Source organism: Protopterus annectens, chromosome 4.part0 (assembly GCF_019279795.1).
Source record: "Protopterus annectens isolate FY-2018-M chromosome 4.part0, PAN1.0, whole genome shotgun sequence".
Taxonomy (NCBI): domain Eukaryota; kingdom Metazoa; phylum Chordata; order Ceratodontiformes; family Protopteridae; genus Protopterus; species Protopterus annectens.
Window position 1 is genome coordinate 784,071,107 of NC_056733.1, and position 21,241 is coordinate 784,092,347.

At 39.2% G+C, this 21,241-nt stretch overlaps 1 protein-coding gene across 4 annotated transcripts in view; it reads right to left on the minus strand.

The window, feature by feature from the left end:
* TOP3B (DNA topoisomerase III beta) overlaps positions 1-21,241 on the minus strand; it is a 1,356,925-nt gene that overhangs the window by 134,211 nt on the left and 1,201,473 nt on the right. For all 4 annotated transcript variants that reach the window (XM_044068737.1, XM_044068738.1, XM_044068739.1 and 1 more), the window contains one exon: positions 13,997-14,198. In XM_044068737.1, the coding sequence (XP_043924672.1) occupies positions 13,997-14,198 (202 nt within the window). The remainder of the gene's footprint in view (positions 1-13,996; positions 14,199-21,241) is intronic.

Genomic DNA, 21,241 nt, shown 5'->3' on the forward strand with positions numbered 1-21,241 from the left:
CAGGCCTAATGAGGGCCGAGTACAGCAAGACTATAATTTCCTTAGATCTGGATGCCATAACTTTATTTATAAGTTGTGCCACATAGAAGTGCTTCCTCACTACTGTGGACAGATGGAAGTCAAAATTCAGTTTACTATCTATGTACCTAGATCTCTTACCTCTGAATTTACTCTTAGGGTTGTGCTACTGATGCTCTAATTTGTATTTGACTTCCCAATGTGTATGATAATGCAATTTTTCACATTTAGTTTCAGGCCATGGTTCTGGCACCAATCATTTGTCTGAGCTAGACCCTCTTGAAGGATATCTGCATTGTTGGGGGATTCATTGATTGCCCCAGCTTGTAACAGTTGGCAAACTTTGTCATCCAGAAGCCTTCCACATTAGCCTTGACTTCAGAGAAGTATATTATGAACATGAGTGGTTCCACCACTGAGCCCTGTAGTACACTAGCAATTAATGGCCTCTTGCTGGATCTGGATTCACCCACTTTAACCAAATTTGTCCTGTCAATGAGTCAATTTGCTATCCATCTGATGACACAGGGATTTATGCCCAGTTTTGTGAGTTTATAATACTTGAATAGGAAATTATGTCAAATGCCTTGGCCAGGTCAAGGTAGGCAGTATGTACTGTTTCACCCTCATCCATGGCCTTAGTGACTTTCTCAAAGAAGTTCCAGATTCAGTAGGCATGACCTGGCCCTTGACAAAGCTGAACTGGGTCAGGTCCAGTGTTTGGAGGTTTCCTATGTCATTATTTATCAGGTCCATGACTATTCTTTCCATGGCCTTACATATAAGACTAGTCGAACTTATGGGTCAGTAGATGGTTCCCCTTTAATCAAAGGGATGATTGTTGCTGTCCTCCACTCCAGCAGGCAAAGCGAGTTCAAAGGTTGTGGTTAAATACAAGTCCTAACGGGCCTGATAAGTCTTGATGTAAGCTGTTTAAGAGGCAACCTGGTATACCGTTAGGCCCCAATAAAGCTGTGTTTTTAGCTTTAGAGAACACAGTGGCAACCTGTTCTTTGGTTTTAACTGGTGGTAGTGGAGGGTATTTCTTGGCGGAGAACTGGGGGTGATGTGGAGGTGAAATCTGAGCTGAATTTTTCAGCCAGCAGATTTGCTATATCTTCTGGCTGAGTACAGGTAATGCCATCTACAATTAATTCTGCACATTACTGAGTGTTGTCCTTAAGACTGTGGACATAAATGAAAAATGTCCAAAGACATGCATCTGGAACGTTTCTCCCCGGGCCTCCGCTGAAAACAGGCTCTGTGGAACCTAGTCGGACATTCCCAGTCAGCAAATGTTAAATAAAAATAAAATAAAAAAAAATAAAAAATGTCTTATGGTTATCCTTAGCTTTGGAGGCTATTTTTAACTCAAAGTCTGCTTTCAGAGACTTGAGTATTTCTCTGATATGTTTGTTTAGAGTAATGTGGGACTTTTTCCTCTCCTGTGCATATTCCCTCTTACTTCTCAATAGGATTTTTTTTCTTTTGCTGTACAAATTATTAATACCACGCATCCACCATAGTGGCTTGTTTTTGCAGTTTGACCTGGGTTTATTTTGGTCTGGTACTGCCATTTCTATGCAGTTGTTTATATGGACGTACATGGCTTTTGTGCAAAACTCTGCATAGGTTTCTGTGTTTTCTGGATTTGGGGGAGCTCGGAAACTAGCTATGTCATCCCTTAATATGAAGTAATTTACCTTAGAGAAGTTCTTAAAGTGTTTGGGGTTATGTGGGGGGACTAGTTTTATCTTTATTTCAAGGGAGATCACTTTGTGATATGATTTTACCAGTGAGGACATCACACTGGGGGGGGGGGGTGGAGCGCTCTTCAATATTTGTGAGTACCAGATCTAAGATATTTGTTCCCCTAGTGGGAGTACAGAACAGCTGCTCCAGGGCATTTGAATTTACAATGTCAAGAAATCTTTCAACCTGCATGTTAGTGTTTTTTGTTTGCCTCCCAATTAATGAAGGGGTAGTTAAGAATCACCCACGAGTATGGCATTGGGCTGGATGGTGAGTGATTCTAGTAACTTCAGGTATGATGTATGGGTTTCCTGGTTCACAGTGGGGGACCTGTAGCTAGCAAGAATATGGTAATGGATTTTTCCCATGCTTAGATGGACACGGAGTAGCTCAAGCATGTCATTTTGTTTGATCAGCCTTGAGGTGTGCTTATCCTTTATGTAGTTAGATTCACATCCACTTTTAGCTCTTTCAATTTCAGTGGGTGGTTGGAATGTATGAAAGGCATTATAGCCATACACTGTCAGAGTGCTTTCCATGGCTTTGAACCATGTTTCAGTAACTGTACATACGTCATCATTCTCCAGGGTAAGGAGAGCTCCTAGGGAATGCAGTTTCTTATTGAGACTCTTACCAATGATCAGTAACACCTTTAGCTTGTCTAGAGTAGCTTTTGTCATGTTGGAAAGTTTCTGTTTGGCAATGCCTAAAAAAGCACTAGAGGGGTGGATAACATTTTAGTTGCTATCTAAAAGCCTAGAAGTGACAGGTGAAGACCCATCCCTGGCAAATCACTGTGGCCTGTCAACCATGTCCTCCCAGGCTGAAAAGTATCAGACCCCTTTGAAATGACACCAGTAGCTAAGCCAAATTGTTAAAGTTGAACATTTTCTGCTGGTACTGTGGCATAATCCTTAGAGATGGAAGAATGTTGTTCAATGCTAGACTCATACCTGCCTGTGTCACGTATTCTAAGATCTCAATCATGTCTCTCTTCAAATAGTCCAATGAGGTACCTCTCAGGTCATTCATGCACACATGGAATAAGTCATACTGGTACCTAGGGGTAAGAGACCTGAGTGTTTGCATGGTCCAATTGCTATTTTCATTTAAGACCTTGCCCTGCTAGGCAAATGATTATTTCTTAGTATATGGCATGGGCAGCAGACTTCTATGAAATCCTGAAGCCCATGTTTATTTTTAAGGTTTTAAATTGATTTGTGAGGCTTATGCTGATAATTGTTTGGTGTCCACCTCTAAACTTTCTTCTTATAGTGCTATTATTTTTTTATGGTAGCCTTAGAGTAGTTGTTGGCTATCTTGTAGGGGTGCAATAATGTTTTACCACTATACCTCACAGAATACCATTTCAAAACACTGCATTTTCATTGTCTGACCATTCCTGTTAGACAACTTGGTTGTGGTTCTCAATCCTGGGGGTATAACTCCAGTCAGTTTCAAAAGTGAGTTGAGTCAGAAAAATTCCAGATGGACCCCTCCTGTAACAGAAACCTCCTACTTGCTCTTGACTAATTTAATCCCCAGCTTTTACAATCCCTGACCTCAATTAAATGCAGGACACTAAGAGTATCTCAAACTCACTGATTAGAGGCAGGAAGGGTTTCATTTTTTTGCTTGTCCTGAGCTACGGTATTGCACCTGAGTCATACCTAAGCTCTGCTGAAGGCTGAAGCATCACTGTGATGGGGGTTTCTTCTACCTGCTCAAAGTAACTCTGGAGGTGGGTGGAGATCTGTGTCCAAAAGAACAACCTGCACAACTCCATTGGGTCCTTTCAGACCTATTGTTTCCAAAGCTAAGTTAATACACAACAAAACAGACAACTATATATGACTTTATCAGAGTCTGGCCTAGCTTTCATTACAGAAACCTGGTTGGATGAAAGCTCACATTTTGAGGATTGCACAAGTCCAGGTATCTAGGTTCTTTACTGCGCTACAAAAAGCTAGAAAAATGCATATGTGTCAGATGGCCATTTACCTTTCATTTTCTCTGGAAATGAGCTAGGTGCAGAGTGATGTATTTAACTCCTTTGAGTATGTCTTTGCAACGGCTAAGTTGCAGATTTCTCTTGGTATACCTCCCACCAGGATATTTTGGGGTGTCCCTGTAACGGTTCTCTGAATTCCCCCTCAGTCTAATTCATAAGTACCTTGGGTGGCTCACTCTAGGAGATCTAAAGTATAGGTTGAAGACAAGATCAGTAAACTTGCCATGGAGTTTCTTAGTCTTTTACACAGCATCATCTGCAAACAGGTGGTTGTCACTACAACCCATAAATCTGGTCACTTGCTGGACTTAAATTTGGTCATTCACTGAACTTGATATGGTACGGCGGTAGCGTTGTTACCTCACAGCAAGAGGTTCTCCCATTCGATTCTCGGCTGGGCTTGGGAGTGCCTTCTGTGTGGAGTCTGCATGTCCTCCTCGCGGTTGGGTAGCGTTCGAAAGACATGTGTGCGTAAATGGGCGTGCCTTCGTTGAAGGTTGAGCTGGCACCTCGGCATTTTGTAAAAATCTACTGCCAATCATTAGCGGACCGGAGTTCCACTGGGATGACCCCTTACCGGGAAAAGCTATACTGGTACCTAGGGGTAAGAGACCTGAGTGTTTGCATGGTCCAATTGCTATTTTCATTTAAGACCTTGCCCTGCTAGGCAAATGATTATTTCTTAGTATATGGCATGGGCAGCAGACTTCTATGAAATCCTGAAGCCCATGTTTATTTTTAAGGTTTTAAATTGATTTGTGAGGCTTATGCTGATAATTGTTTGGTTTCCATCTCTAAGCTTTCTTCTTATAGTGCTATTATTTTTTTATGGTAGCCTTAGAGTAGTTGTTGGCTATCTTGTAGGGGTGCAATAATGTTTTACCACTATACCTCACAGAATACCATTTCAAAACACTGCATTTTCATTGTCTGACCATTCCTGTTAGACAACTTGGTTGTGGTTCTCAATCCTGGGGGTATAACTCCAGTCAGTTTCAAAAGTGAGTTGAGTCAGAAAAATTCCAGATGGACCCCTCCTGTAACAGAAACCTCCTACTTGCTCTTGACTAATTTAATCCCCAGCTTTTACAATCCCTGACCTCAATTAAATGCAGGACACTAAGAGTATCTCAAACTCACTGATTAGAGGCAGTAAGGGTTTCATTTTGTTGCTTGTCCTGAGCTACGGTATTGCACCTGAGTCATACCTAAGCTCTGCTGAAGGCTGAAGCATCACTGTGATGGGGGTTTCTTCTACCTGCTTAAAGTAACTCTGGAGGTGAGTGGAGATCTGTGTCCAAAAGAACAACCTGCACAACTCCATTGGGTCCTTTCAGACCTATTGTTTCCAAAGCTAAGTTAATACACAACAAAACAGACAACTATATATGACTTTATCAGAGTCTGGCCTAGCTTTCATTACAGAAACCTGGTTGGATGAAAGCTCACATTTTGAGGATTGCACAAGTCCAGGTATCTAGGTTCTTTACTGCGCTACAAAAAGCTAGAAAAATGCATATGTGTCAGATGGCCATTTACCTTTCATTTTCTCTGGAAATGAGCTAGGTGCAGAGTGATGTATTTAACTCCTTTGAGTATGTCTTTGCAACGGCTAAGTTGCAGATTTCTCTTGGTATACCTCCCACCAGGATATTTTGGGGTGTTCCTGTAACAGTTCTCTGAATTCCCCCTCAGTCTAATTCATAAGTACCTTGGGTGGCTCATTCTAGGAGATCTAAAGTATAGGTTGAAGACAAGATCAGTAAACTTGCCATGGAGTTTCTTAGTCTTTTACACAGCATCATCTGCAAACAGGTGGTTGTCACTACCTGGTCACTTGCTGGACTTAAATTTGGTCATTCACTGAACTTGATATGGTACGGCGGTAGCGTTGTTACCTCACAGCAAGAGGTTCTCCCATTCGATTCTCGGCTGGGCTTGGGAGTGCCTTATGTGTGGAGTCTGCATGTCCTCCTCACGGTTGGGTAGCGTTCGAAAGACATGTGTGTGTAAATGGGTGTGCCTTCGTTGAAGGTTGAGCTGGCACCTCGGCATTTTGTAAAAATCTACTGCCAATCATTAGCGGACCGGAGTTCCACTGTGATGACCCCTTACCGGGAAAAGCCGAAAGACAAAAAACAACAACTGAACTTGATATACCAAGGACTTCTTGCTGGAACCAGTCCCTTGGACAGTCCCCTAGTTGGTTCCCTTCAAGCCAGACCTTCCCAAGTCAATAACGTCCAATACACTGAGAGCTGGTCACGTGTTGAGATCTCTCGGCAGCCAGCTGAATGACTCTTGCCCTTACCTGAGGGATCAGTGTATAATTTGCCAACTGATGTGAATAACACATCTGTATGTAGTACTCTGGATAATCCTGCCCCTGCTTCTATATATTCCCAGGCTGTCATATGGCAAGAGCAGTGATTTGGCCACTGGTTATAATCACTGTGGAGGCTGTGATGAAGGACGGGTCATAAATGGAGGAGGATGAGCTTCTCAAGGATAATCTTAGTTTGGCCCACTATTTTCTGTTTACCACATAGAAATCTCAAGTAAGAAGGCATCTTCTGTGTCCAAATAAGAGTTCTGTTGCACTAAATCATCCAGCTGTACTTTTCTGAGCAGATGGCAGGTTATGTAGCCCATCCTACCTTGCTGCTCAAAGTTTCTTCAGATTCTCTGCAGTAAAGCTACCAAAACTTGATAATCCTTCACATTTATTAGCAACCTGAAAGCTTCAATGACACGTAGATGTATCAGATTTTTCTCAACTGATTTTAATTACATGGATTACTATAAGGTCATGTTATCTACTGTAGAATGAACTTCAGTCCCGTGATGCAGATCACAGTTTTAACAAGAGACAGTAGGATGAATTATCATCCAGACTTGTAAGGTCATCTTTGAGGACTGGGGTATTTACATCTTCTTTACAGGAAGCATTGTTCTCTCCAATCCTTATAAAAACTTGACACCTGCCCCTCTCTGCAGAATTATTGTTAGGTCTCTAAACTTCTATTTATTGTGAATGTTACTGAGATACACACAGATGTAGGTTCCTTTTACATCTCGCAACATCTTAGACCACTGTTAATCAGCTTTTAGAATCAGAGTACCTAGGCTACACTCATTCAAATGGTCAATGAGTTCCTCAGTTCTCGTCCTACCCAAACTCTCAGTGACCTTTGAAACTATGGATCACGGGGTCCTTATACAAAGGCAAAACATCAGAGAGTTTTTTTCCTGACACCGTTGTAAAGTGCCTGGTTTCCTATCTCCTGGGCCACTTCTGGAGTGTGACACAGTCAGTTCTTCTAGTTCTCTTCCCCCAGGACTGTAGGATACTTCAGGGTATTTTCTATCATTCATATGCGAATGACTTTCAGCTTCACCTCTCCTTCTCTCAGCATTCTGTGCCTATATTTACTGTCTTTGAAGACTACTTGGGAACAGTCTCACATTGGCTGCTTATCTGATTTAAACTCAGTACAGCAAAAAACTAAAACTATGCTTTCTCATCCAACTGCCTGTCCAGTATATCTTCCTCTGCTTTATCCCTTACGTTATTGAGTTAGCAAGCTGGAATTTCTGTCCTGTGTTTCTTAACAAAAGACTGACACTAAAGAATCAGGTTTCAGCTGCTGTCAATGCATTTTACTTTCACTTGAGGAATAGAACCTAGATAGATTACCTTATGCTAGCTTTGGACTTGGCAGTGGTGGTTTGAGTGTGGATTATCTCACATCAGCACTACCTGTAATGCTGTCTACACTGGGGCTTACACATGACAATCTGGCTTTCTCATAGAAAGTGCAGAACTTCTAAAACTAGTCTTATTACTCTGGTCATGCACAATCTGCACTGTACTGCATTCCAAATGCTCAAGATGTACCTTTATAGTTTGACCCCATCTACTATGCCCTTTATGATCTGGGTCCTAACTATATTAAAGAATTAAAGAAACCTTATACCCTGCCTAGACACCTCAGGGCTATAGGCAAGGGGATGCTGACTGTTCCACAGAAAAGACTGGAAGCATCTTGGGAGTAAGTGGTAAGGCCTTGAGTCTGCTCGGGTTTGGCTAGTTGTTTGGACAGGCTATTTACTTTTCTCTCTTCTTCCTAAACAGGTTGGGACGTTTATTGTGTAGAATACTGTAGTCTACCCTTGGCTCTCTTATCTTCTGTTTGGGCAGGAAAGCTCTAAGATGGCATAGGTAGACCCTGTCGTTATACTAGGGGAACCTTATCTCCTGAGGGAGGATGCTTGCTGTGCCTAGGACAAAGGGTTCTGAGCTGTAGAAACTGGGTAGTACAAACAGGGACACCGTGTCTAAGTCCCAAGTAGTTAAAGACTGCTGTACCAGTTATCTAACAAAAATATCATGACTTCCTTGAACTAAAACAAATCCATTTACATTCTGCTTCATGAATGAGGATGCTCTTCATTACCAGGTGAACCATGCACTGTTATCAGTTAACCTTTTTCTGGACTGCTAATATGGTATACAATGGAAATGGCATAACTCTGCATTCGTTGTTACAAATCAGTCAACACTGGGCAGCGCAGTGGTGCAGCAGTTGCGTTGTCACCTCACAGCCAGAGGTTCTTCAGTCCGATTCTCGGCTGGAGTGCCTTCTGTGCGGAGTCTGCATGTACTCCCTGCATTCATTTGGGTTTCCTCCAGGTGCTCTGGTTTCTTCCCACATTCAAAGACATGTGTCTGGAGCATTTCTCCTCAGGCCACTGCTGAAAATTGGCTACATTCTAAGTCAGACTTTCCCGGTTAACAAATGTAAAATAAAGAAAATAAATAAGTAAAATAAACATTCCTGAAAAGTATATAGTATCTCTTGCACATTTTTCACACTTCACTATTCCCATATGTGATTTGGATATCCTCTTAAGCCCCTGTCTCATTCGTTAGCTGGAAACTATTATTTTACTAGCTCTGAACATCAAATCTTAGACAAAACTAAGAAGCTCTAGCTGTTCTACCGATTCTTCATGCAGCAATGGTGAACATGTTCTACTCAAAAAAATCTGCTACATGTCATTCCCTGTCTGGTCAGTATTTCATTTTCATATCATGTTTCTGGAGATTAATTAACATCCTTTGCAATTTTAGACATACCTTGTACAAAGATGTTCTGAATATGCTTTGCAAGGGGTTTCTGGACTCTCTTCACTTGAACTTCTTTACCATACACATATTCATAAAATGTCTCACATCCACATAATACCTACTGCTAATAGTTTGCTTTCTATATGTTCACATTTCTTTTGTGCAGCTGGAAAGGCTTGAATAATAGGAATTTTGTGTATTACTTTGTTAGATTATAATTCCTATCCCACTATCCCATTCTGATTACTATCTACATGAAATACAAATGAATTACTTGCATTATAGCATTTTAACACTAGTCTGTCTTAAATTAGTTTCACAATAATTTCAAACACCTTTTCTTCTTCACAACTTCATTCACAAGTTATATCCTATTCTAACATCTTTCCTGATGGCACAATTGTTTCACACTTTGCAAGATGGTACATAATTTCTAGAAACCTTTAATGCTTACTTATTCTCTGGCTTTAGCATTAACACAAACATCTGGAGTACTACTGTATCAGTCTTCAGTCCTTCTTATGCTAATAAATGACTCATGTTTCAGACTTGTCATTTGTAGGTAACATTTCTTACTTAACTTGAAATGCTACTATCTTCCCAGACTAATAAATGATCATTCCATACACAACACCTTCTAAGACTTCAATTACCTGTGCAACAGCTCTCTGGAATGCCTCTGATGCTGATTAAATAGCACATGAAGGTCTAAATAGCCTGTAACCTCCTAATGGCATATGACATTAACAAAATCTGGAACCTTTTTCATCTGATTTTATGTGCCAGAATCTTTGGTTTGCATCTAATATTAAAAAGAACTGACTGCTTCACATAGTTAACATAACTTCAACAATAAACAATGAGTAATTACTTATTTCAGTCACTTTATCCGAGTCTTGTGGATCAATACAAATGAAAATCATGTACTGCTTTACAACAGCAGCTGTATAAGTCAGTCATTCTGTTGACTCTGTTCCTACATGACCATGAAGCTTGACAGCTGGTTTAATTTCCTGCTCTATTCTACTTTTGAGGGCTACTCAGTTTTCCTCTGCAGCACTAGTCACTAGCACTGCATTAAGGTGTATTTGTAAATGACATTCTCCTGGCAAAGTTTATAAGTCCATAAAATAAATCATTACAGTTGTGAACAATGTCTCTGCTGTGGCTTTGTACCTTATTCAATATGTCTCTGTCTCTGTCACTATATGACTGCTGTTGTATATAATCCCATAGTGTGAATTTATTTTAACCATTCCCAGCTTCCACCAAGTTAAGCAACACAAGGTATTAAGAGAATTTTATTCTTTAATACTATGACCCGAAACATTATCTCAATTCGTATTTGTACAATCATGTCAGTAGCGTTTGACCTAATGGTTTTATATGGTATCCTGAACAAAAACAATACAGCTCTTTTCAGTGCTCTTCAGTTGCATGTGCGCCAAACTTATCTTCAGACAAAATGTTACACTATGCAAAAGTGTCTAAATTCAACAATTTTCCTACTAAGTTTCAATACTTCTGGTTAACATACTGACTTGGATTCTTGTTGTATCTATAATAGACTTTCAAACTTCTTCTCACTTTAATAGCTCCCATTAGAGGTACTTGTAGGGTCAACTCATTTCACTCGCAGGTAAGCACTAGGCTAACTGCTTAAGCCTAGCCAATTTCCCTTCAAAGGTGAGAATAAAACCCTGTACCTTTGCATCTGTGAGGTAATCACCTTTACCATTATGCTAACCCCCAAGCCCTAAACAAATTGCTATGGAGATGTTTGGGTTGCACCAAGGACCTCATGCATGCAAAGCATGCCTGAGATACATCCCCTTATTTAGAAAACTCATTCTCTTTCACTTCCTAGAGGAGTTAAACTACAAGCGCATTAAAAAAAGGTTTTCTTTTACACATCTTTGTGACCCAATTCCTTCAAATGCAAATTAAAAAAAATACAAAACAAATAAAAGGCAAGATAATGTATTCACTCATGCCTATAGCCATACCCAAGGCTAGAATTGCTACTACACCATATTTTCTGTGCATCTCATGTCTAACCCTCTCTCTCTTTCATATCAATTACTGTTTATTTCTCCCTTTGTCATTTTACATTTTCATTAGGCTCACATTTTACCTAATATACATACATTTCACCAGTTACATCTTTTAAATATGCACTAGTAATTTCACTTGCTGAGCTTGTATCAACTGATTTTAATTGTGTCACGTTTGTTTCTTGCAAAACTTCACTCCATATTTCATCATTTACTATACCAGAAACTGTGCTGCATTTTGTCAAATTCATAATCTTTGGGCTGAGTTTTAGTAAAAAAATAAGCATCTACAGCTTCTGTAGGATTTTGTGTCCTTGTAAAGGATGAATAGTAAACAAACAGAAAGTTCTTTCTAGGCTCACAGCAACTCCTGACCTTCCCTCTAATTGCTGCTTTTTTTCTTTTCTTCTCATCAATAAAACTAAAAATATTACAAATCTTCATAGCTCCTTTCTTAGTGACATACAAAAATGTGGCACAGTGTACTTTTTTAAACTTCCTGGCTATTCCACCCATGGTGAACAATACATCAAATTTATGGATCCAAACCTTTCAGTCTTCTGTTCAGTTATCATGCAGGGAGATACTTCCAGGTGGATGAAACTAGAGCATTTTCCAATTAAAATCATACTTCCTAATGCACACTCTTGAAAAAAAGTCTTCACCTCTGCATGTGCACGGCTCTACTTATGCAATTGCTTTTTTTCTTCTGATACCAAGTAGTACATGGTTGCATGTCAGAATGCACACTGTCGATGTGCTTTTAGTTTCCATGAGGTGTTATTTAGAATGCATTCTGGAAGAAATGTGTATTACATGACACAAAATGGATGGTAACTGGGCAATAGCATATACAAAGCTATACATACCATATACTTCACTAAGGAAGTGCCTATCTACTCAATCTCACATGTACCCAAAGATGGAGATCTGGATGTCAACCTCTCAGTAGATGATGATACCTTGAGAAAGGAAGAAAGACCACCAGAGGTGAATCTTGTGTGAGCTGATGAATGAACACTGACTGTATGCAGTCCTGAATGATAATGAAGCCATTGAAACTGCATCTGATTAAAGTGTTTTCTAAGGGGGGGGGGGCAAAACACTTCATATCAGCCATACAGGTGGGCACAACCCCTGCACCAATGGCACTTTTACAATCAACCCCATGTTTACCATAATACTGAGATAAAGAACAGTCTAAAATGTAGTGACTCATTCAGAGGCATTAGCATTTTCAACAAAATGAATGAATGAACATAAATGCCAGTTTGCACAACTGATTATAGAAGAACTGCCTGGCTCCCCCAAAAGGTGTGATGTAGTTTAAAAAGTAGTTATGTACCTACACTATGTATCCCTTACTGTTTCCCCAACATGCACCTGTATGGCCACTTCAGGTTTCTTCCCTGAAATTTTCTCAACAGTAACACTACCACCTTGAAGGCCCAGAAGTGGAGAATGCAATCAGCATCATGTCTCTGTTCTCATCAAAATAGGCAGTAGTCAGTGATAGTTCTGACGTCCGATTTGACAGGTGAAGGATTACTGAAATCAGTGTTTCTTAAGTTTGTTAGGCATCATGTTTAAACTTTGCAATGGTAAATGCTAGGAGAAAATCCAAATGATGCAAGTGTCTGGAAGGAACTATGAGATTGTGAAGTCTCTTTAACCAATGACACCAAATGGAGCCAAGCACTTGTGCTCCATTGATTATTAAAACTTGATATTTTAAAACAGCCTAATCAGTGGGCACACAATGAACACACTTCAGTATTATCCATCTCCCAGTAGCAATCAAGATAACACTTACCATTCTATGTTCACAACAGAGCAATTAGTATGTCAAACTGCAAAGAATTTTATCAAAATGGTACAATGTCCCTCAGGAGTACTGTGCAAAGTAAAGCCTGCTCAGCACTTACAGCAAGTTTATGAGGAACCCCGTATTACATTTTGAATACAGAAATTGTAATAACCTATAAAGTTACACATAAAATTGCATTAACAAATGAGTGTAACATACAACACTGTCCTAAATGCGATATCGCAATTACATTAACAGATGAGAGCAGCAAAATACAGCAACAATACCCTATGTGTATTATAATTAGCAGTACAGGAGGGGTCTGTATTATGTTGCTGAAATGGCAGAACAATGAATGCCATTTCAGTGACACATAATCACAATACCACTACAGTGAATGGGCAGATCACTGATTTTTTTCCTAGGGGAAATTGCCTTTTACCCCACTGTAGTGTGATCTCAGAGTTGGTATATTTAGTTAGGGAGGGTGTGGGGAGCAAAGCCCCCCCCCCACTTTGTAATATTTGAGATGGTGTGTCGTGTCTTGTTGGCCTACTGATTTTTTTCCCTAGGGGAAAAAAAAAATCAGTGATCTGGCCATTCGCGGTAGTGGTATTCTGGTGTCTGTGTGTTGCTGAAATGGCATTAGGTGTTCTGGCATTTCGGCAACATAATACAGACCTGTACAGGAGATATATAGGGTCTCAAGTAATCAATTCCCTAACTGTCAAAAAGCTAGATCTACCAGTATGTGTAGCATACATACAACAACGTGCCCATAACGGTGAATGAATGAAACTGCAGCAGTGTTGCACAAATTAACCCAACAACCAGAACTGCATCAGAAGCAGAGTACAGGCTGTAGACACAAACATGTCTTGTAATTTTTCAAGTACCTGGAGGTTGTGAAACTTACAAGAAAAGTACAGCTATATGAAGAGGTCACTGATCATAGATGTGAGATTCGTGTAGACCTTCAATACAGCCTATCTTTTGGGTATATGGCTCCTTTAAGTGAGCTGGTCTTCAGCAACCTTTAGTTATGCAGTAGATACTGCATCCTATCTATCTGGCTATGCCACTTTTAACTGGAATACAGAAAGTATGTCACCAAGTCTAGGGTACTGAGAGTTTGGCTCCCGCATTAAGTTAACATAGAAAACTTCCACTCCACTTGGTTAAAAGACACTGTTAGCCCTTAGTGACTTAAACATACTGCATACCTTTTTTCATGTCCCGGAATGGTGGGTGACTGTAACAGTATGGGCAGACTGGGTAACTTTTCCCTCGAGATCCCGAAGACCACAGCACCAGTTCAAAGTCATCCAGTGGGCAGCGCAGTTCCTTATACAGCTTGATAGTGCCATTCTGAGGCAGACTGTAGGTCTCATCACAGTGGGAGCAATGAAGACGGCTTGGCTTTGCCTGAAACAAAAGACAAATGAAAACAATGAGAAAAATTTGTATGCTTTCTTCCTTGCTTACTGCTGATGCACTACCACTGAAAGCCTCCGCTACTGTGTGCTACAGTCCTAGAACACTGACTGTCTTTAGCAAACTGTTTAAGTAGGGCACAAAGATGCAGATGTTCATTGACTATCCAGTTTCTTTGCTAAGCAGGAATTTCAGTAGAAAGCAAAAGGAAGAATACCAGCAAAATACTAACCAATGTTGTTACTTTAATACAACAGTCTTACAAACTCAAAACTGAGTTTTTGAAGGCTTGTTTTCTGATCTGCTAGCTTTCCACTTGGATTACAGTAATTTCTGAACTTGTTCCTCATTTATGCAAGATTTTCTTTTCCTCTTAAAAGACAACAATATTATATTCTCCATTTTTTACCTTCAACCAGCTGCAGTGCTGAGTGAGGGGCACATGCTCCCCTGTGAAACTCTGTGGCCCCATCAGTGTCACAGTCACTGGAATCAACATTACTCTGTTTCCCATTGTAGTTTCATGCATGCTCTTCTGCGAATGTTACAAATGCATAAGGATTTTCACGTCAGCCCTTCCACGTATGTAGGAAGCGTGGGTTGGGTTCTAGCACATATTCTGTAGTGCAAGGTTTTTGAAATACAGAAAGCACATACAACTTCTGAAGCATTGTGAGAGTGCAGGTGTGTGTAAAATGTCCGTGTCAGTCAAAGCTGTTTGGTTAAGTGACTTGCACAATCACATGGTAGACAAATGTGGAGGTAGAAAGAATCATGCCATACACCCTGCTCATTAACCTGAAACCTTAATCCTCTACACTGACTGACAGACAAATTAATTTCTTGTTTTTTTTTGGAGGGGGGAGGGGGGGGGAGTAAACCACAAATGGAATTTCATAGTTCTTATTGTTAATAAAATGCATGTCCATGCAATACATGCTGTGGTTCTATTGGTATTTTAAGTGAATAAAAAGTTTTCAGGCACTTAGCTGAGATGTTGGACTTTTTGTAATTAATTGTACAGGGTTTGAATCCTCCCTCTTCTTTTTGCCTCCCTCAAACAGTGCTCCTTGTTTACCATTAAAAAGTGGTACATTCTCCAGTTTGTTTACCTAGTCCCCACCCCCAATTACTTTTGGCTTTGTCTGGAATTCTTGAGCATAGAAAATGGGAATTACTTAGTTCTGTTCCTTGTAAAATGAGTGGCTTTCTAGCAAATTGCAGAAGACTCTGGTCATTAAATAATGGCAGACGTGTGAGTTTCAAATATTGTATCCTTCAGAAAATGTGTGATAATGCAAAGCTTCGTGTTCTCTCAACTTTCTAAATGTGTGAGACAAATACTTAAAAGCTGTTTCCGATTTTGTCCCTTGTTTTTGATTACTGAGTTAAGAACTTGACTGGGCAGAGTGATGTTTGCACTGTACGGCTCTGACATCAGCAAGTTGAAGTACATTTCTGGGCCATTATTCATGAATATCTTCATTCACTTGATCTCAAGCAAATGTCCGAGATGTACAGTCATACAAGTGGCTGTAATTGTGTGTGTATGTGTGTGCATATATGCAAGTTTGTGCACTGGTTAGCAATCAAAGTATTAGCAATATAGTGGGTATAATGAAGTAATAATAACTGATATGGGGATAAAGGCTAACATTGATTGTCAATGGGAATTTGTAAATAGAGATGCTAAGACAGAATATGAGAAAAATTTGCATACTGTGTGTGTGTGTGTGTGTGTGTGTGTGTGTGTGTGTGTGTGTGTCCACGCGTGCATGAATGCTGGGGGTGGTCTTGGACTTTTTTAACTTAAGCTCAAGTCTTTAATGTTTGATGATCTGGGTGTGTGCTACAAAACCGAAAGTTAAATACTCACCTTAACGATAGAGCTTTGTTGCCTGTTTCTGTCCTTAATGTATGGGTCTCAGATTCAGCTTCGGACACTTCTAAGCTTTGGATACAGTGTTCCTCTACCCCCAATAATCCCTGTGTAGTGAGAGAGCTACCTCAGAGTGAGTCTCTCCAACAATAACAGGAAATGTAAAAATATAAAGGTGCTTGGTAGCAAAAAAACTTAGCTGTACGTCTGTGAAAAGAGTGTGAAAGAGACAGAAAAGACATTCAGGAACCAAGGCAAGGTAAGCCAGAGCCATCATGGAATAAGAACATAAGAAAACTATGCATACACAAAATAAGGACGGGGATGGTGGGAGGGAAGTTGGAGGAGGACAGACACAGACAACACAGAAATAAATGTATGTCTTCATTTTTATAGCATTGTGTAATTTTACACCCATTTTTGAGAAGGACGGATAAGGGGAGGAAACAGCAGCAGTGTTTCCTGATCCTGAATGGGGTTTTTCTTCCTCTGGTAGGCTGAAGGAACCCCTTTAGAATAAGCTTATTAGGACTTTCCACAATAGCTCATTGAGCAAAGGCCTCTCACATACAGCAGGCAATGCCTACAGTGTGAAGGCCCTAAGCAATACACAGATTTATTGCATGTGCCTGAATTTAGTAGCTTGTGAGAACAAGCTATACATTTTTCTTAATCTGGAGAGCTTATGGACAATAAAAAGAGAGAAAGGGGAAATAATACAACACACCTAAGAAAGAAAAAGAAACTATGTTTTTTTTTTTTAATTAAGCCCCAGAAAGGAGCGAGAAAGAGAGAGAAAAAGGGATAAAAAGGATAGGGAATAATGAGCGGAAGCACTACAATGAGAAGAGGAATGTAAAGATTAAGAGACAGTTACCCAAAATAAATATGCTTATCTTTCAAAAAGAGATTTATTTTCTGTAACATGTTCTTGAGCACCAAGATCCATCAAACGTTTATGAAGGTAAATTAGATCTAGGGTAGCTTGTTCACTACACAAGGATTATGGGTAGGAGGAAGGAGCCTGAGCAGTGGATCCAAAGCTTAGAAGGGGCCAAAGTGAGATCTGAGCTTGTATCTAAGACCCATACATTGAGGAACGGATGGAAAAAACATCATCAGATCAATATATTACAAATGATGTGTAACTTTGTTCATCTTATAAACAGTGTAAAAGGAAAATTTTACACTGCAATCAATTAACTGTTTTGGCAAGCAAAGAAAGACTGGGGTATTAAAGAGCTTCCTTCCTAGTTGTTTTCTTAACACTTTTACTGAACTATCGCTTAAGACAAGGGCACACATACATTAACAGAAAAGAAAACAAACCCTATTAATGTCTTTTCTTTATGACAACTGTCTTTCAGTCCAACATTGCATAAATCCCTCAATCCCTGCCTTGTCTTAAACCTCACTCCTCCTCCTGAACACTATGCTGCCTGCATTGTTCCCACAAATTCCATTTATTTCTATGCAATTTGTTCCTTCCCTTTTCTAAATATCACCCTTTCAATTTGTTTACTTCTTTTACAATATTCAATACTTAATACAGTTGGTTTAGATTTTGATTCCAATTTTTGGTGACTGTTTTTTGCCAGCCAATAGAATTAAACTTAATAAGGCCTTACTATGTCTAGGCAATTCAGATCCCATGTCCCAACTCAAACCAATTATTTCCTAGTTACAGCTATTTGCTTCCCAATAGAATTTTTTTTAAATATGCCAACTCATTACACTCCCCAAAACATGTTCCCCATTACCTTGTTCTTCTCCATCACAACTCCAACATTTGCTATCTACCAGAGGAAAAATTCTTTGAAGTCATACACATGCAAACACTTCTGAGCAAAAAATCGTAAACCTTCTGTACTTTGTTGCATACTTAGGAGCCATACATATGTCCTCCCATTGTTTCCTTGTAAATTGTTTTTCCAGTCTCTCTTCCCAATCTTTTCTAACCTCCTCTGACTGATTCATATATTTATCATGTGATAATTTATATGCCCTATTATTTACTGCCCCCCTTTTAACAGCAACTTTTATTTTAGATTCAACTAAAATCTACCAGGGCAGGTCTTTCACTTAGGACTCCCCTATCGCTTTCTCTTTGCCTAAATTCTCATATCAATCCCTGAAAGGGAAGGAAGTCTCTTACCTGCAGTCTAAACTTCTTTTTGGCCTCATCCCATTCTATTTCCTTTCCCTCTCCAGTTATTTGCTCCCAAAACCTTGGTTCCTTTTCCAGTTTTCTCCAGTAAATTCCAGCTCCGTCGTGCCTATTTTCTGTACTCCTACTTGCAGTCAACCTTAAGGGCAAAATCTCCTTTCCCCATTCATGTGTTGACTTAGTTCTTGGAATACTTTCTGCTACTTTATGAATATAATATCCTATATAGTGGTTATTATTCTCCTTCAGGATCGGTATCCAAAATTCCACTCTCTCCCTTTCCACTTTGAATTATAACCATCTGCTTGCATTATGTATATGAGCCTTAACTGTGTAGCTCTAAAATATCCCTTCAAAGCAGGTAATCCTAAACCACCTTGTTCTTTTGGTAGGATCAACTTACCCACTTAAATCTTGCCCTCTGCCCCTTGCAGATAAACTCCTCCAACTCTTTAATTATTGTCCCTAACTTTTCTACTGGCTGATAAAAATATGCCTGACCTGTATATAAAACAAAAGGGATTAAAAACATTTTCACTGCTTGTATTTTATTATCCACAGCCATAAAAAGACCTTCCAGTTTTTCACTTTTTGTATTACGTTTTTAGTCTCCACACATAACTGCCATAACAAAAGCCTTTTTAATCCATAATCGTAAATACTTCATCTTATCATGTCCCCATAAATATGAGTATTGCTGAACCAAGTCATGCACAGGTACATAATTTATATCTATAGCCTTTGTTTTATCTTCATTAATTTTATATCATGAAAAGACCTGAAATTGTCTCAAAATGTTCAACAAGACTGAGACGTCCTTTTCTGGATTTATCAGGTACAAAATATCATCATCCGTAAATAAAGACAACTTTTCTTGATTACCATACTAAATATATCCTTGAATTTCAGGGTTCCTTATTTTCTTTGCCAGTGGCTCCAAATATAAAGCAAATAAAAGGGAATGTGGACACTCTTGCCTGGTACCTCTGTTCAAACAAAACTTAACGGATTGCCGCCAATCCTCCTAATTAACCTTATTATTGAATCAGAGAATGCAAATGCTTATATTGCCCTACTCATAAAATCCCAACTTACTGTGTCAAATGCTTTCTCTGCATTAAGGCCCACCAACAGTAGTATTTTCTTACATTCTACTTCCCTTTGGATCATTGTTCTATTAATGTTGCCAAATGTTTGCCTCCCCTCCACAAAACAACACTCATCAGGATCTATCAATTTTGGCAACACCTCTGCCATTCTTTTAGCTAGTATAGACATAAATACTTTGTAGTTTAAAAATAAAATGGGTCTATGTCAGGCTGGGTCTGATGGGTCTTTGCCCTCTTTGGAGAAAACAGACACCACAGCCTTCTTTCAAGATGCTGTTGCTTCCTCTCTTTTTAAAACACTACTAAACAAAACCTTAAAGATCTGTATCAATTTTTTCCCTTCTAACTTCCAAACTGCCACAGGAATATCAGCTCTTCTTGAAACCTTCACTATAGACTGATTATAGTTCACTGTTTTTATCTCATATTCTCCTATCTTAGTTGTTGAGCCTCATTTTCCTGTAATCTTAACACAATTAAGACTTTCATAAATATTTCCATTTGTGTTCTTTCTTGGATTTCACATTCCTCTGCTTTATACAAATTTTCATAACATTTCCAATATATCTCTTAATACCGGTCAGGATCTGTGGTTACTCTTTTTGTCACAGGCTCCCTGAGTTTGTTGACAAGCCTTTCTATTTTCTGTTGCCTAACTTGCTGTGCAAAAAAAAAATGTGCTCTGGAGTTGTTATAAAAAACATTTGCTTTAGAGCAGCCTTTCTAAACTCAAACATACTATCCATATACTCCCTTATTTTCTCTTTAGCACTCTGCAGTTAGTTGCCCCTCTACTTGTCCTGTAATATTCCTCATATTCTGCAAAACTTTAACGTCTGTCAGACCCTCTAAATAATTCCTATTAATTATTACTGATATCTTCCTTTTTTATTAGTATCCTATTTTTAAACTCCATTTTCATATTATCCTGTGCACTAGCTTCTCCTTCTGAAGAAATTTCCATCTTCCCTACCAACTCTCAAATAATTTCCACTACCCATTCCTTAAATTCCCTTTTTTTAACATATATACCAGAAAGCACTGGTCATCTCATTTTTTTCTTTATTACCCCACATTTTTATTATATTTTTTATTAATGCATGATCAGAAATATTTATTGGATGTGTGCTGAAACATTTAACTAAACCCACACATTCCCATGAAACAATTTCTATTCAGTCTAGCCTAGTTATTGTATCTTGGGGAATAATATGTTAATTCTGTCAATGTTCCTACTACCGAATGCACATCTCCATACCAAATATTTCCATACATTTCTTCCAAAATTGACCCTCTGCTGTCATATTTTCCCTTCTAGGTCCCTCATACATTCTCACTATTGCATTTCAAATTCTAGTCTCACCTATAAGTAATATTCTCTGCTGAAAGCTGATTATTTCTCCCAACATTTTCTTAAGCTACATAATAGCAGCTTTTGGTGGAATATCAATGTATGCTGCAGAGTGCGTGATATACCTTTAAGAAGCTTTCCAATGAGTCAGCACATGCATATAAGTACTGAGCATGTGCAAGCAATAGTGTCATTTTGAGTGAGCAGCCAGAGTGTGTGCATGCAAGTATGTAGTCAGTCAGTTAGATGGTTCATTTAATGTTCCTGCCATCCATCACGAACACCCAAACCTCGTCTTCTTAATGCACATCAGAACAGTGACATGCAGAGTTACAGGCAGCCATGAGGCAAAAGGTTAAAGTTTGAGGAATATACAGGAATAGATCATCCCTACTGCTCAAACGATTTGCAAAACAGGTCAGAAACAAATTCTAGGTACTAAAACTTGCTTAAATTATTTATTTTGTTACAAATATAAAATGAAGCACTCAGAATACTCAAAACGAATTTCTTATTAAATAAAATTTC